The 18,589-nt window shown below is 39.2% G+C and overlaps 1 protein-coding gene across 1 annotated transcript in view; it reads right to left on the minus strand.

Moving 5' to 3' along the window:
* gpc6b (glypican 6b) overlaps window positions 1–14,303 on the minus strand; it is an 81,846-nt gene extending 67,543 nt beyond the window's left edge. Inside the window, exon 1 of the mRNA XM_033987481.2 lies at window positions 13,840–14,303. Within this exon, the coding sequence (XP_033843372.1) occupies window positions 13,840–13,987 (148 nt within the window). The 5' untranslated portion in view covers window positions 13,988–14,303. The remainder of the gene's footprint in view (window positions 1–13,839) is intronic.
* Window positions 14,304–18,589: the final 4,286 nt, after the last annotated feature.

An 18,589-nucleotide genomic window follows, 5' to 3' on the forward strand; every position in this document is an offset into this window, starting at 1 on the left:
ATATGTTGCTGTATGCTCTCAGTCAATAGGACAACCTGGGTGTTTCTGTTCAGGAGATGAAAGTGTCAGATGATGAAGCCACGGTAGGCCAACTCTCTCAAGTATTCATCAGTGTACACCTGGCTAAAGAGACACACGGCAGCATATGTGCTCTGCCATCTGCTCTGTCCCACCACAAACTTTCAAACCACTCTCATCCTGAAAAACCAACCGTCTGTGTCAACTCATGTCCTCATGGGTTGAGGCACATAACTATTGAAGAAAATGGCCATTTATTTAAAAGATTTTGAATTTGCTAGATGTTTTATGTGACACTTAATAGGAAGGATGTAGTAGGTACTTCAGCTGTCTCACATTATAAGAGTGCATTCACCCATGTACTGGTTTGGTCCTGTTGCAGACCTGGTTTAGTAAATGGTCACATTTATATAGTGCTTTTCTACCTTTCAAGGCACTCAAAGCACTTTACATCAAGGAACCAGTGACTCATTTACACACACTCTCACACACAAGTGTACGCAGACACCGGGGGCGAAGGATTCAAACCACCGACCTTCGGATCAGAGGAAAAGCACTCTACCAACTGAGACACTGCCACCCCAACACTTTAGCCCTGATGTACCCAGTTTAATGCCAGTTTTGATGTGGTATGCATGTGTATGAAAGGTGAATGTTTTATTTTCTTAGTTCAGATTTTGGAAAATAAACAAAACATGTTTGGATTTTGGTGTATTTTAATAGTTGTTCAATCTATTTTTTTAAATACAGAGCTGTTGTCTAACTGACAATGATCGTGTATTAAAACATTAAAATGAGTAATTAATGAGATAAAATAGCCTGTGCACCTTGTTATAAATAAAAGTGTGTGAACATACATAGGGACAGAGGGATAAAAGACCTACTTGACAACATGAAGGTCATTCTATTGATCCTCACACTGACTGACCATTGCCTTTCTGTGTTTAGACCTTACTCCCTCTGATTCCACGGATTCTCCCTGGCTGCCTTCCTCTCTTTATTCATGTTAAAGTTACAAGGAGACTTGAAGATGCCTTGAATCATAGTCCAGCCTTATTGTATAGCCTTAGATGTAATCATTTCCAACAAGGACAAATTGGGTAAGATAAGATTTCCATCTGTCAAACCAACACAAAGCCATCTCCACTGAAATGCAAACTACAGCCTGTTTTGTGTCTCATTTACCACTCTACACAATCATCTCAAATGCATTTTTTTTTATTTTACTTGCAGTAAATACGCATTCATAAAGTATCCTACCCACTACTGAATGACAATAGAAAAGGTTGCAAATAACTGTCCTCTGGGACATCTATGCAACAAAAGCTTAACTACTGTACAAGTTGGAGCTATGCAAACGTAATGAGTTTGATTATAGGATAATTGCAGAGAACGCAAGGAGCTGTTCTATAAAAAGGAGGTTAGCTGGAGGTTACTGTAACTCACATTCCCATCAAATACGGATGAGCTGATCCGGGATGCTGTCAGAAGTCCATCACGCGTTATGTACGCTGGTATGGAGCGTGCATTGGCTCCAGGTCACATGATCACTGACTGACTGACTGACATATAGGGCCATACAAGGAAATAGCATTATCTGCAAGATGATCAGGAAAGACCAAAGGCTGCAAATGAAACGTAAGGATCTATAAATCTGTGTGTTCCTGGCAGGCTTTTTCTTTACACTTTTAATAACATCTCTAGGGGATCGTGATCTTTTATGCGCTCACCAAAGTTAGATCCAACATCAGTCAAAATTGAAAGACACTATTTCTATCAGACTTAAGGTCATGTCACTAGTCATAATGAAAGGCTGATGTTTTATATACCAGGTAGAGGGGTTGTGGAGAGGGGGGGTGTGGTTGGGTGAATCCAGAGCATGTATGTGTGTATGCGTGTCCTTGGGTGAGCGAGGACAGGTTCAAGTAGAAAACGAATTCTCAGCAACATAAAACACAACGCAATAAAAGCAACACAGTACAATGGTGTGATGGTACTCTTCATCCTCAGGAGAGTCAGCGTGAAGGGAGAAAGGACAGGAAGAAAGCTGTTGAAACGGTTTCCGGCTCCAAAAGTATGTCAGTTTTGAGGAATATGTCACAATATGCCACGCTGTACGTCGGGTAGACTCAACATGATGCTGTTTCATATTGAAATATTTTTAAATGAGCAAAAAATATATGCTTTGAGGTCAGAGACTTAAATGCACAACTGCCCTCGGTCACTGCATTGAAAATTTGCAGATAAGTAAAAACGATTTTGTTGGGAAATTCAAGGTTAGGATAGAATCATTTCACAAGCAGTATCCATTTGTCTGAATATGTTTTATACTGTATTTGATAGAAAGTGATCTGTTTGAGAGTAACATATTGTACCTGTGTATCCATTCTTACTGCTTCGTAGAAAATGAAATACATAACAGTATGATGCAATTCAGTAAAGGACTTACGTTGCTTTAGCCAAGAGGCCCTCCCCGTTTAAAACCCACTGTGCTGCACTTGTAAATGTGACTTAACTTCCAATGAACGTGTAAATGTAAAATTGTTCATTACAGAGTGTGGGATATGGCTAAAAGGGGTTCTTACACTTGTGGTAGCCAATTCTAACTGTCCCCAAAACTTTAAAGATTACATCTGCATATTCTGGGCTATTTGAACAAAAGATGACTGCAATATACTTTCAGTTACGCATTAATTTGAGAAAGATAAATGCGCGAATAAAAATCACAATATGCTTGACCTCTGGGGGATAATAATAGTTGGAATATTCATGTGAAAATAACCTTCTGCAGGTGCAACGGTATAATTACAACCAAGATTAATATATGGATTTTCATAGTAACGTGGCGGGCGTCATGTTTAGCGGTGACAAGCACATAAACATAATCAACATATGTAGCACTATGCCTGGCTTGAATATTTATTGAGTAGCGTGTAATAAAAAGCCCTTTGGAGGTATGAGAGGACCCGAGTGGATATTGGATACACATGAGCAGCACGCCTAGCAGCCCAGAGAAAGACAAGTCTACCGGGTCGGTACTCTCCCTCTCCAACGTGAAGTGGTGAAGTGGAGCGTGGTAGAGCAGTGCCCAAGGTAACAGCTGGTGGTTGTGTAGGGACCACCGGAGTCCAGAGACCTGTACTGATCACTCGCTTTCACTCTATGCTTAGGCTTACTGACTTACTGACTGCAATTCTTTCCATATGCCCTCTGGTGGAGCGAGAGAAAACGAGCGCACAGTGTAAAGTTTTGTCAAAAGGATAGAAAATCAGATACTAAACGAGGCTAAAACTAGTATCGAAACTAGATACTTATTTGAGCAGGTATCGATGCTAAAAAAAGTCACATTCACAGGACAGAAATGAACCTTTTCCTGACTGATCTTGAGTTGAGTTGTCAGAACAATTATAAGACCACAAAGACTTGTACACACCCATGGACCATTATGGAAACTACTTGGACCACACAGATATAAGGCCACATGGAAAGTCCTGCAATTTAAGGTTGAAAATTACATTCTACTGTCTAAAGAAAGTGTTTTTTATTATCACTGTGGTGTCGGAATCGGTATTGAGTATCGAAATCGAGTTTGACGTTTTAGTTTCGTGACAACAACAGTACCTGCAAGTTCTAGGTCTGGTTAAAATCTGATAAAGCAGTTCTCATCTTCATTTATGAGCTTAGTTTATTGGCTACTTGTTTGGTCTTGCAGGACACTTTAACAGTTCACTCTTTAGCGATGCAATCTCAGAGTTTTGAAACCAGTTATATTATACATTTGAGTCGCTTAACAACGTTTCAACTATCAGCAATCTTTTTTTTATCTATTATTTTTATTTGTCTGAAGCTAGATTTTGGTTGCAGCGGTGGACTCAGGTATTGACTCAGACACCAGTTACGATACCACAATTAACTTAAAAATGCTCCTTTTTTAGCAATAGAATGTAATTTTCATGCATAAAGTAAATACTGAAATAAATAATAACAATACTTTCTTAATGTCACCATGAGCTCTTATACTTATCCTGATAAAGCTCAAAATCAGACAGTCAATAGGGTCAGTATGATTCGTTTTATTTCAGGTGATGGATTTAAACCCATCACAGTATTCTCTAAAAGTGGCTTGTCCATCACTGTCTGTTAGAAGAGAACAGCACTGTATGAAATGTATCTTATAAGGGACTACTTCAAAAAGTACAATAATACCTCCGCTGCGTGTTAATCATTAAACATTTAATACACATGACTGCACACGCCCGCTCCTGTTTTTAATGTGTTATATGGACTTGTACACTTGTTTTGTTTTTCTTTTTGTATTGCATTTTAAATAGGGTGCTCATTGGGTTCCCCTAAATAAAGATAAAGAAAGAAAAAAGCAAATTATCACCTGTTAATGTATTTTTTTGCAGTATTAATACTTACTGAAATATCTAACTTCAATATTAGCTTCAGTTTATTTTATTTATTTGATTGGGACACACTGGATTATAGTCACAGGCTAATTTCCATCTGTTGTCACATTCGATTAGTATTGATTAGTATTTGATTTCCGATACTTTTGACAACTCACATTACTACTACTTCTATTGACGAGGCTCAGGAACAAGCAGCATCCAAATGTCAACCGCACATATAGACTTGGCTGTAAAATAAACACATGTTCAATCTTTCAGTTTTGACCTATTTGTCACCATCACTAAGAACAATACGCTGACGCTGTCTTAAATAGACCAAACTCCAAAACCAAAGTATTCCAAACTTACAAAACTGAACTCAATTTTCAAATCCTGTAAAAGCAAGAAATCTCTCCGATCGCACATCACGTCTAGTCAAACGGCGTCAACAAGACAGTAGTGGCAGATTCACGGCTAAAGATAGATCCAACGACAGCACCGCGGCATTCAAGGAGCTTTGTTTCATGATGGCTAGGTTTTGACAGGCAGATGAGGTGTCGGGGTAAAAAGGCACCCGCCCAGAGCCAAAAGCTGATCCTGCCTTGTGTCAATGAACAACGTCTAGAAGCCTACGCAACGTTTGTGATCCTGCATGTTTCGCTGGCAAAAGTGATGATAAGATTTGTTGTGTTTTCTGGCAACCGTGCAAACAATAGAAATCAAAGAGGGTTTCTGATATGAAGGCCTGAGATATAGGTCTGACATGGATGAGAATTATATTAGATATCGAAAAAAAACACAACTACACGTGATACTATTTTTATAACACAAAATGATGTTCCATATAAGAGATAATGATTAAAATACAATCGGAGCAGATGTGTGTTTATGTCAAGTTCACAGCTGAGATTAGAAAGACTGTGTTCCAGCAGCTGTGGGTTAGAATTTAATTGGACAGTTGTTGACATGATGTGATAGATCAAAATAACATCTATTCAATCTCGCGCTGACAAGGGAGCACACGTTCCTTCAGATTTTCAAATGATTTTTAAACCATTAGGCAGCGACTGTCGAGCGGCCTCCCCAGAGTTGCCTCACTTCTCGTAATTCAGGGGAGATTTATATCAGCGAAGCGATGGGGGAAAAAAAAACCCATTCATTTTCCGTGGTTCGGTTGTTCGATTACGTCAGATGCTCATCAGGAAAATAATCAAGAGGTGCTAGCCGAATATGAACCCTGACATAGAGAGCCGTTAGTGGGTGGGGAAACGTCAACAGTTGAATGAAACTGCTCTAACTGAAGTCGCATTATTAATAATTGCTTGGAATATTTAGAGGATAGACAAGTATTGCCTCTTGAATTAAATAAACTGCAAAATAAACTATGAAGAATAACATAGCCCAACTACATACGTCTCAAAATCTGAAGCCCAGGCCCTAAATGTTGATTGAAAAATGCATAGTACATTTATAGATGCGCTACGTAAGTCTGTGTAATGCCTCAGTCGTCCAGGTATGATCCATAGTAAAAGAAAAATTTAAATCTGTCAACTGGACATTAAAGGCGTGAAAGATTATGCTAAATATGACTCAGGCACAGTTCACACTTGTAGCTAATTAGACCTCGCCTACAAACAGAAACTGTAAACAATAAGTGTGTTAGTTTCAGTGTAGTTAGCTCCTCCCTTCAGATAAATATAAGACCTTGTCCACCAGTCTGACCAGAACTGAAGAAACAGCTTGGACGAGCAGCGAAATGTCTTCACTCCTGAAACTTTTTCCAGTTGACAGATCTGAATTTTTCTTTCACAATGTGCCATGTAACTTTTCTGATAGCTGGTCCACCATATTATTTTTTTGCCTGGATGTATGGCATTAAACTTCTTCCATCGTCATTGCATGTATTGCTGCTTTTATTGATAAAAAAAAACAAAAACACAGTAAGCAGTCTCCCCTCTCCACAGAACTGACATGCAACTCGCTTGTCTCAGTGGAGTTAGATAAGTTTAATGCAATAGTGTAGAACAGGTGTGTCAAACTCATTTTCACAGAGGGCCACATCAGCAAAATGGTCACTCTCAAAGGGCCAGATGTAAATGTAAGACAGCATAAATGTAACTAAATGTAACCAAATATAATGTAAAATAAATGTAACTACTTTTTAATCTTGTTAATTAACCGTTTCTGTATTTATTACTTACTCAAGTCACAAATATTGCATATGGATTTGCATAGATATGAAAAAATGGCTGTGTAACTGTATCTCCTGATGAACTGATATTTTAAGACAGTCATACCTTTTAATTCACCTTGTCGCGGGCCAAATAAAATGACATGGCGGGCCACATTTGGCTCATGGGCCTTGAGTTTGACACAAGTGGTGTAGAACTTACCAAAGCCGCAAAGTCTTCACTGAGACAAGCAGGCGGCGGACCTTTCATCAGAAGTTATCATGGACCTTTAAGCGGTCACACATTGAATCTGATTTATTTGGATATTTAGTAGAGAATGAGCTTGAATACAATGTTCCTTGTACATAAATAATAACGTATTTACTATGCACCAGATCACCTCATAAATGTACAAAGACTGTATCAAATTTTATCCCGAGAGTGTTATTGAACAGCAGAAAGTAGGATTTAAAACTCGCTCAAGGCTAAACGCAGAATAAACAGACAGCTTAGGTCACGTACAGCATTGGGCTTTAGAAATATTATCCACAAAGTTAGTGCTATAAAAAGAACTAGACCCTCAAGATCATTCACAGCCAAAAAGAAATGTGAGCACTTACACATTTACATCAGGGAACCTCCTTTGTACTGTAGTCTATACACTACATCACACAATGCATTCATCAACCGTTAACACGATTAGCACGCTGTCCGTTAAAACAAAAGAACATAAGATATAATCAATTGGATACGTTTCCTCATATCAAATTCAAAAGATTTCCATTATTCAATCTCTACGCTTGCAGCTAAGGTCAAACTCATGTCAATATTATCTATAGCATACATTTAAACGCAGCTCTAACAGCCTATGGCAAAATGACTTTTTATGATATTTGAAAAGGTGTAGAAAAGTGCCAGGAAGGCGATTTCACACAAACTTATAACTAAGTATTGATTTTGTTCACCATTGTAATGCTTGCTTGGCGTGACTCTGTAATGCAGGAGGTCAAATGTTTTAGAAATGTTTAGTACTAACCTTCAGGCCTAAACAATGTAGACAAAGTAAGTTTATTGTATTTTTGGCATAGAACAGAAACCCTACAAGCTCTAACCTAACCTTTGTGAAAATCATTATGTCTATCTGCTACGTTTTACTCAACATTTAATAAAATTGTCCGATAACAGAGCTAATTTTGTCCTAGTTTTATATATGATTTAAATATTTATTGGATGTGTTGCTCTGTCAAAAAGTAGATGTGTTTAATTCCCATCTTGTGAGGTGACACTGAGTTTGAGTATCTGTCAGAACTGAATAATCTACTAAAAAAAAAGTCTTCTGTGAAAAGTCTGCTATGTCTACTACGTCTCTAACATTAAATAATAACAATTCAAGGCTTAAAAATGAATAATTAATGTATAAAATCACGCTTTTAACACATAAAAACAACTAACAAGATGTGAGCACCTGTTACAGCACCCTATTGTACACCCATACTGTGCAAGCATCCGTGTGTGGGAGGACAGGCCCTTTTGTTTACATCTCAACTACATGTAAAACTGAAACGCTCAACAACTCACGGCACAGCTGCTTCATTAAAAATTACTGTCTCAAAACGTACTCCTTTGAAGCTCAAAGTTACAAGAAATATCACAGCTAACAATAAGTAGCATCGTGCTCGGAGTCCAGTTTGCGAAACGTGTATGAATCTACAAATTAAACCTGACTGATCATGTTTTTTTTGTGTTAAAATCAACTGTTATTAAGCCACAAAATCTAAAATTATCATCATCAAATGGTAGGGGGAAATATTCCTTAGTTTTACATGAGAGCGCACAGCAAAGAGTAAATGAAGTGTAGAATGGGGCATCAAACAGAGACTCTTCATTTCATAGCTTTTGATTTTCAACACTATTATTTTGTAATTTAGCCATAAGTAAGCAGTAATGAATGGGGCTGTTTGTATTCTTTCTGATTAGCCCGGGCTGATTCCTACTGCTGTGCTGCAGGCTTCAGTGCTCCAGACAGTGGTAGGACAGGCAGAGTGGAGCCAGCTCTCAGAGGAACACCCGGTGAGAAGGCCCATCACGAGGCCATTTTGGCATTCATGAGCATGATTGATGACACCGAGATGGAGGCAGCGTTTGAGAAATCCCCTCCGCGCCTCGGGAGAAAAATGATGATTGTTTGGAATCTTCCCTGATAGTTCCCCCCTCTGCTTCTCTCCAGGACGTTACATTACATTAGAAATACTGCCAGACACTGTACAAGGGCAACACATATGAAATGCGGGAAGTGCAGCGACGGTGTAATATGTCAATTATTAGATTTAAGATAGGGTACATATGTCACGGCTCATAAAACACAGGCTTGAATCAAAGCGCACAAAACACTAAGCAATATGGTCATTTTGAATACATTGAGGAGATTTAATGGCTGATAAACACATATTTATGCAGTATATTAAGCAGATTTAGTTAATTTAGTTAAGTCATCACAGCAAACATTGTGAGTGTTTAAAGCTTTAGCTAATTCTGCGTTCGTAGGAAGGCTTTTGAGTGATTAGATGTCACTAAATGCAATGTTAAATATATACAAAATAGTACAAAAGGAATAATAAATGGTTCTACAATCAATATGCCGAAAAGTAGAACAAAAGAACGCACTATATCCTAACTGTCTGCCTCAGTACACACACAATTTACATATGATCACAAGATTGAAGCACTTAAAGCACTTTAGATCAAGGAACCACTCACTCATTCACGCACACATTCATACACCAGTGTACACAGACACTTGGGGGCAAGATGGGTTCAGTGTCTTGCCCAAGGACACAACACCAACCTTCATCTGTGAGAGGTGGATTCATGCCGAGAGCGGGATTTGAACCACCAACCTTCAGATCAGTGGACAAACACTCAAGCACTAACTACTGAGCTACTGTTTTCAATTCAAAATGATATAACTTAGTCAGTGAACTTAACTTTTTGAAAATGCCTAAAAGTTTTAACTGCCATAAAACCCATGTAAGCCCTATATATGAGTGACAGAAAGGTCACCGTGCTCTGACAATACATCACGGCTATACTGGCATGCGCCGCGGGGGCTAACAAAGTCACTCGGCGCTCTGCTCAGTCAAAGGCATTCCCGTTTAGCCCCTTACATGACAGTGAGACGCACACACGGCTCACCTGAACAAGATATCGTCTGAGTGCTCATGAAGGCAGCCAACGATCACATAAAACATCACCACCGTTATTTCTGTCCCATCTCCATCCTCTGACTGAAATAAACAGAGCTGAGGCGTCAGACGACATGTTAGAAGTTAGATGTAGACGTCTGCGGAGTGACTCACTTTCCTTCTTCAGTTGGGGGAGACACAACATGCAATGTGAACTTTAGCTTTAGGAACTTTAGGAACAGGATTTAATAGACAAAGTTAATTGGTTTAGAGGTAAGAATGAAGGTATCCAGGGGAGGTATTTTCACACAGTTGACACATTTCCTACTTGGTGTATGATTTAGATTGACAAGCCAAAAAAGAAACTGATTCATGCTGAGTGTGAAATAAAAGATTTAGAATAGAACTTTCAACAATTAAATGGGTGAAAGGGTGAGATTTGGATTAGAACTGAGAATCAACACATCTATTTCTGTAGAACAACACTATATTTCTATATGCTGTACTAGTGGAGATGCACATTCTTATTAAATACTATATGGTGAACCAAGTCCGGTCTCTTGTTTATCATAAATACAGGTGGGAGATGCGGAGAATATGGCCATTGTTGTTTTGGAAATATGCAAAATTACCTAAAATTACCTAAAAAAGAGGCAGAAACATCTAGTGTAATCTCCCAAACAAGGGTATAGTCACCTAAAAAGGGGGCGTGGCAAGAGATTTTCAAAAGTATTACCCATTAAAAGGGTGTATCTGACCCAAACTGCACTTAGAAAAACTACAACTACACAGATGTTTATGCAAAAACAACTATTGATACGGAAAACGAGAACTAAGAAACACCGTTCGAGGTCATTTTTTGCTCTCATTTACTAACGTCTCCTTTCGGTTTTTGTTCCTTGTAAATCATCACGATAAATGTAAATTTTGCTCGACTAAGACTGAGACATGAACTGAACGACTACAGGACACAGCGCTAGTTTAAAAAAGTGATATTTCTGCACTTTTGTAGTTAAATTTATGGTCCATTAATGTATTGAATCTAAAAAATAAAAAAAAATAAAATAAGAAACTGGCTAAAGCTGTTCAAAATAATCTAACATTTATAACACAAACTATACTCAATGTGTTTATTTATGTCTTTCTAATCACTTCTCTGCCACCGGCCTGAGCGTTACCCTGTGGATCTGAACTTAAAGCTGAGTTACCAATCACGAACAAGTGTCCGCCTCTCTCAGACAGAAAGGAAAAGACAGGCAGTCCTCCTACCTACTCGCTGTAAGGCAGACGCCCATCGGCTACTGCGCAATGTATTTTGAGAACAAGTATTAGAACTGGACATACAATCTGATGTCTGACACAACCTTCATGCACTTACCTTGGACAGCTTGTTTACCCAGAGATACCACGTATTGCGTTAATAATAAATAATGAACTGCAAAAGATGTGCGGTTGTGTGAACACTGAAAAACTTTCAGCACCCTCCTGAGGTTTGTGTCCATCGTAGCAGATAGCTGAACGCCTCCAGTGTGGCCCGGTCATCCGGCAGAGCCATCACACTGAGCCTGGCCTCTGGAGTTACTGTACCAATAATGTCTGTAAACTCGGGGGCGCTTATAGGATCTCTGCCAATAACAGCCACTCTATTGCTATCATTCCACCTGACCAGTATCTTTCTGTTTGACCACACGCACTGCCACAAACTCGAATCTGCACTATCGGCACCATGATGCACTCGGGCATGTGCATTCACAGCAATAAAACGACCAACTGTCTTAGCTGAGCGCTTGTCTCGAGGGCATTTAACAACTCCGCAATAAAATCAAACGTCAATCTGGCGTCACCTGATCCAGCCTCTCATTTATGAAGGAATTCGAGATCCAACAAACAGCATCCATTTAACACCCGTAGCTATTAAGCAGAGGTGGACGACTAACATGAAGAATGACATTTCCCAAATCATCAGTGAGTTAATAGAGTGTGATAGCAGCTGTAAGGCAACAACAGGAACAATAAGCTCTACGCAGACACTTGAACCACTCCCACAAGAGCCAAATCATCTCAATGCAAGAATATTAACTCCCTGCTAATGTCATCTCTATCAGCCACACGTGTTCAACTCCCGCTAGGCCAATCGTAGCTTGTGGTAATATGTAGACCCCATGAGAGGGATGGTCTTGGTAATCTATCAATAAAAGCACAAATTCCCAGGCACAGCACAGAATTCAATCATCATTTTTCATCAATTTCATTTCATTCAACGTTTTGACCCAAGGGATTCTGACAAAAAATCTCAAATACAACAATTCGACATGTCCTGAAAACAATACAACCATCGTTTCATGTAAAAATGTCCTATATCATGTCCTATTTATTAGTATTCAGCTGAAGGACATGCTCATCGTGGTGTGAATCTGCTGAGGTGTTGATAATGGCTTGTCTCTGTCAGTCCTATAAGGTTATGACTCATTCAAGCCTCTGATCAAACAGACAGTTATTTAGAATGAATTTATGGGGAGATGAGAGAGAATTGAATTTTTTCCTTCATTTGGGAGATTAGTGATGATGTCATGGACGCGGCTCCAAAGGGTTTAATCAGATGGTTATTCAAGCCGCCTCTGAACAGGTGCGCCTGTTATCAAATATGCAGCCTTTACGTGTGCCAGCTTCACCCTTTTATAGAGGAATCAGTGGCTCTGAAGCATAACAATGAGGTCCAGGGAAGAGAGGGGGAGGGCACTTAGCATTGTTTGCCTTGAATCTAAAAGTGAATTAACAAAGTATGTGTGTATGTATATTTGCCGTAAAGCTAAAGGTGTTTTTTTTTAGAATTAGAAACATTATCAAGTCATTCAAACTTCATGTGATAATGTTAAAGCAATGCAGAACTTCACAACCATAGTAGGTTCTTATAAGACCTCTATGTGTTCTTTTAGTTTTTAATGTTTGTGAGTTGTCATGTTTTTCAATGCTGTTTTCATTTCATCCATGTCAAAGTTAAGTTACAAAGTTAAATTAAAGGAAACTTCCCTAACTTCCATACTAGAGGCTGTTGTTATGTGGTTTAAATCTTTATACCTGCCTGGAAATTCTTTTAAAACTACAATTTATATCCATACTGCATTCCAGACATGGCTCAGTGTGACATTTTTAAACTTAAACCGTAAATCTAGGAAAATATAAACATTTGGTTCCATTTTTCCAACTCCAAACTGCTGCAAAGATGCCGGCACACCTTATCAGTTCATTTTCCATTTTCTCTGGGCAGAAGTTAATCTGCAGAGTTGACCATTCATTATCTCTGCTTGGTTAACACAGTGAGAGACCTCTACTGGACAAGGAGCATTTAGCCGCTGCTGTGGCTAAGAGACTTCTATTCACACATGGTATTGACGCAGGCAGCTCACATAATGGGCTGTATGTTAGGCCACCTGACAATACTGTGCTATCAGGGCTGGCTAATTACATTGGGGCTACCTCTTTATTGAACGAAGTCTAATTTATTGTGCCAGGACAGTCCATTGTGTAAATTATGTTGTTTGTGCTTTATAGGTGCAGAAAGGTTATGCAAAGACATAGAGAGGAGAAGTCCATTGCATGTGCTTAGATGAAATGTAGTCAATATAAGGCATAGAATATAGGATTTATAACTTCTTCAGGGGGTAAATAGAGGCTGAGCACATGATTGTGAATAGGTTGGAAGAATCTGAAAATTTAAATTCAAACTATTATTCTAGTTTGAAAATGCCACATATTCATATTTTGAGCCTGTAAACTTATAGATTGAAAAAGTGACAGGTGGTTGAGTAGCTGATTGTGTTATTTCCTATATCATTAGGACGCAGCCAGGGTTTCTAAACCTCTTTATAGAGCGGTTGTAAAAAGGCTTCTGCCCAGTAATTTGGCGTCCTTTTTTGGCCATAATGCCATATCTGCTTTACAACTTTTCCACCCAGAGCCATTATCCTTTATGACACACATGCTGCTAAACGGCTCCCCCAAATGCCTGTTATGGGTGAGTGTGGGCAGGTGGACAGAGCGATTAAGCGCTCAGACATTGTCCTGTCTCTTTACCTGGGACCTCCTGGAGAGGGACGTATCCAAAGCTGAAGCCTCTGCTTGCACATGCCTCCCGCACCTCGCTGCAGTTACGTGCTTTCAAATCTGCCCTGGCTGCAACAGACAGCAAAAAAGTGCAAAAAACAGTCTGTAGTCTGACCATTGTTGACTTGTTCAGGTCCGTATTGATTGGCCTTCTCTGTAGTATTTTCTTGCTGGTTACAAGTCCCTCCACGGATCACCTGCAAGGACTTGATAAAGCGGTTACTGCTTGAAACTTCACTAGTGCTGGTTTACCAAGACATGTCTTCAAGTCAATACGGTTCGTGTCCGGAGCCGAGATGAATGAATAAATGAAGTCCCCAGGCGCGGTCCAAAAGCTCAGAGTGCGCATGCAGGTGCCACATGAATCCGCGCAGCGCCTTTCACTCAACTTCGCGGCGGAGTAGACGAAGCCCTGCGCTGGCTGCTGTGTTCAAGTCAAATGCTGTGTGCAGAGGGAGCGCTCAGTGTTCACATCTGATGCACCGCGAGGCAATGCGCGGCGGAAAACATGGCGCGGACGCACTGGACCGGGCTATGCGCACCGCGGCACACACGAACCCAACATTCAACGCCCTTTTTCAATGTTCTCAGCACATTATTACATATCTGCTGAGGTGATTATGTAGAGCCAGCCAGAATACAGTTAGAATAATAATCTAGTTGACATCATGTTTGTCTGCCATGTTCAGACTTCAGGTTCATGTGGAAAAAACTCTCCTTCAACTCTAAATTACTCTAAATATTTAATGCTAATTGGCCTGTTTAACTACACTTCAACTAAAGGAGCTCTGGCTATAAAGTTGAATGAATGTCGGCTGTTTCTATAGGATAAATAAGATTCCATACCTCTTTGCTAGACTAAAGTACCAAAGTCTACATTGCAGATTTTGATCCAAGAAGCGCGCCATTAAAACATTTAAAATTGGTCCAGGTCCCATTTATTAAGCGTCACTATATCAATCCGCCTTTTATCCAAAGCCCATCTGCTAGTATTTGCAGCAAAAATGCATTTAATCGCCCATGCCAAGGCTTAATAAAGCATGATCAATTTAATAGGCTTATTACAATGGTGTATTTACCTTTTTATTGACCATATTTCATATATTTTGCTTATATAGACCTATATATCAACGTCATAAATGTAAATGATGAGTTCTATATTTTCTAGTTCATTCAATATCAAAGCAAAAGCCTGTGCTGAGGAGAATCAAACACGATTAACTGAGGGATACAATGGATGTGATGAGGAGGGCCAGGAGGCAAGGCTTTCATGACTTTATTGATTTTGGAAGACCGGGATCCTTCGGTAGATCAACACTGGATTAACACGGATGCCACTGTCGACAGAAGAGAGTCCTGTTGGTATGAAGAACCACTTTTTATGCGGCACTGTATTTCGTGGTGCGACAGTGGAGGATTTCAACAACAAAATCCACAGGTGGAAGTTTAGGGGTGAATCAAGCAGCAGAAGAAACCCTTTTATTTGGTGACAGTGTTGGATATGATGCATTACTCTAGGCCTATATGTGGAAAAAATACTATGCCAGAGAGAACTGTGTCATTTAAATGTCAAAGAAGGAAAATATGCATGAAAATATGCATCACATCTGACTCATTCGGATCAGTACAATGATCAAACTGCATTGCAAAGGTGCTGTCATTTTGAACTGCTTTACTCTTTAGTGCAAATGAGAGGGGCCCTGTGGTCTTTAGTATGCCTGAATCACAGCTGAATTGCATGATTTGGATGCATTTATAATATTTCAAGTTGTAATATTGTTATATAGCTCGCATAGCATAATTAAAATTTTGCTGTAAAAATCATTTGGGTCAAAAAATTGCTTTGAGGCTGATGTTGAGCAATGAGGGCGCTCAGACTCCCTTTTTCATTAGTGCAACATTAAAAAACACAACAATACAAACAAAACAAATAACATAGGTCTATTTAAAACAGGTGCTGGTGTGATTATAAATGTTTATCACCACATTATAAAAATGCATTAGTGGCAACGGTGTTTCCTGTTTTGCATGTCCTTGTAATGTATTTCATTTTGGCAAAGTAAAATGACCAAAAGTTCTACTGCGGCCTGTTTTTAGACATAGACAATCATGAAATCTTGTATTAACAGTTCCTGTATCAACAAGCAAGTGAGATATTCAGGCAGTCTATCAAGTAGTCCCTTATAAATACATTTTAAACCGTGTTGTTCTCTTCTGACAGATGCGATGGCCAATCTACTTTTCATAGAGTGCACAGTGATGGGTTTTAAATTCATCACTTGTTATGAAACGAAGAGCTGAGTGAAAGAGTGGATATAATTACTGGCTTTTAACTGTTGACTCTAGGAAATCTGCAGTTCTTTTGCTTTTAGACTTTTCATGTGCCTTCGATACAGTGGATCACAGCATCCTTCTGTCCTGCCTGGAGACACATGTGGGCATTAAAGGTACAGCAGTCTGTTGGTTTGGATCCTTTCTGTCAGACAGGGTTTTCCTGTGAACCTGGGACAGTACTCCTCCTCTGTGTGTCCCTTAGATTACAGTTTGCCCCAGGGTTCTACATTAGCGCTGGTGCTCTTCGGTCTGTACATGCTTCCTCTGGGTGATGTTTTTAGAAATCACAATGTTGAATTTCATTTTGCAGATGACATTCAAGTATATCTGCCGGTGATGAGTATGACAGCCAGACCAGTCAGCGCTCTGCAGGACTGTCTCAGGGATGTGCAGACTTGGCTGAGCACAAACTTACTGAACTTAAATCAAAATAAAACTGAGATTGTGGTGTTTGGCCAAACTAAACCCCTGCCTGGGCCTGACAGTGTGAGCTCCTCTGTCCTCTTATTGTCACCCTGCAGTGAGGAATCTATCTTCAAACTGGACAAGCACTTTAGCTCTGTCATAAAGTCCAGCTTCTTTCAGCTGAGGCTCCTCACTAAAGTAAAACTCCACCTTCTATAGGCAGATTTTGAAAAAGCAATCCATGCATTTGTAATGTTGTGTTTGGATTATTGCAATTCTTTGTATGTGGACCAGGGCTCCCTGCAGCACTCACAGAATGTCCAGAACGCTGCTGCTCGTCTGAAAAGAATATTTACACCAACCCTATATTTCTTGAGCTTGTAACTTTGATTTACTGCCATTGATCGAGGGATTTTTGAGTAAAAATGCCCCACGGCGTGAAGAAGTTTTGATCACTGTGCTCAGAACATGGAAGCAGAAGCAGAAATATAAAACACATGAATGTTATGATTGGTATGAATACCACCTCCAAGGTGTCAAGAGAGTCTTTGTGAGTCAAGGGAGGTTATTTCAAGCTGCATTCAGAGCTTGATTAATAGATTTATTTTGGATTTTTACATTAGCTATATTTTTGATGATTAAACATAGCTAAGAGCCTGGAGGGTCTGCGTGTATTTTCACATTAAAGCAGAACTGCCAAAATCACACTAAAAAGAATGGCTCTAAAGTCATTTCCACCTCAGTCGTGTGATCGTAGCTCAGACACTTCCTACTATCTTTAATCAGCACCTTGGACAGAGCCGCTCACACTGTCTTCTGTGCGTGCAGTTGATTTCACTCAGGTGTTCTAAATATAGACTCAACAATGATAACAATGTAACATGAGTTAATCGCTCTCCTCCAGGGCCCATGCTCCACTTGACATTATATTAATAAAACAATTACTGCCATAAATCTGAAAAGAGCTCTAATCAAATGAAGGGGCTCCCAGAGGAAAGAGCTGATGCAGAATAAGAATGTATATCACATTACTACCTTAAGATTCTCACATTGTATTCTGTTTATGAGACAAACAAGGCATCATTTATCTCCCAATGCTGTTTTTTAATGAGCTATGCAGTTGGCAAAGACATTATACCCAAGGCAAGTGAATTGCAGTGAAGACGACCACAGAAAACACCCATTTTTGTTTAAAAAACATCCTTTTTGAGCATAGATTTTTACTAAGGTAACCATGACTTTAACACATCTGGAATAGATTTGTGAAAAGCAAAATTACCTCCAAAATATCATTTAGTCTTTTGAAGACTGTCAACTCTAATAGCTTTTTAAGCACCAGCTGAAGCAGAACCTTCTGAGTAATCACTCTATATTTATTCTCTATATTCTCTGGTGACTTCTGCCCCCTCTTTTTTGACACGATGATGACATTTAAATGTTTAATGATCAAGGTATTTTTATGATCTGAAACGATTTTATCTTAGTGTGAACACATTGTGTTTTTTAAATGTGTTGTAGGGAATATGCTGGATGAAAAGTCTGACAAATGAGCTGTCATTTTGAGACAGATTTGAGCTCATCATCTCAGGTATCACTGTGTCTGTCCTGAGTGCACACTGTCAAATTACTCTAATGATATTGTCCCATTATATTTAGATCCTGTCTCATATAAGATCATCTGGATTTCATTAACAACAAGGGCTTTTTGAGGAAGGACTTTGATGTTTTGTTTTCATTCTTTGAAACCAATGCATGCATTCAAAATGTCAGCCAGGTATTAGTTCTGCTTTTGGTTTCTTTATTGATTTTGGTTGTGTAACACATACACATTGATGTCACTTAAAGGAGAACTATTATGCAATTCTTGGAGATTTTAAGCATTTTATAAATCTTTTACTTTCTCTTTTACCCACTGAAAGTTGTGTTTAGAGTGACTCGTACATGTTTGAGTATTCGTTATTGCTCCATTGCCGCCCCTGTT

Source organism: Periophthalmus magnuspinnatus, chromosome 21, assembly GCF_009829125.3.
Source record: "Periophthalmus magnuspinnatus isolate fPerMag1 chromosome 21, fPerMag1.2.pri, whole genome shotgun sequence".
Lineage (NCBI taxonomy): Eukaryota > Metazoa > Chordata > Actinopteri > Gobiiformes > Gobiidae > Periophthalmus > Periophthalmus magnuspinnatus.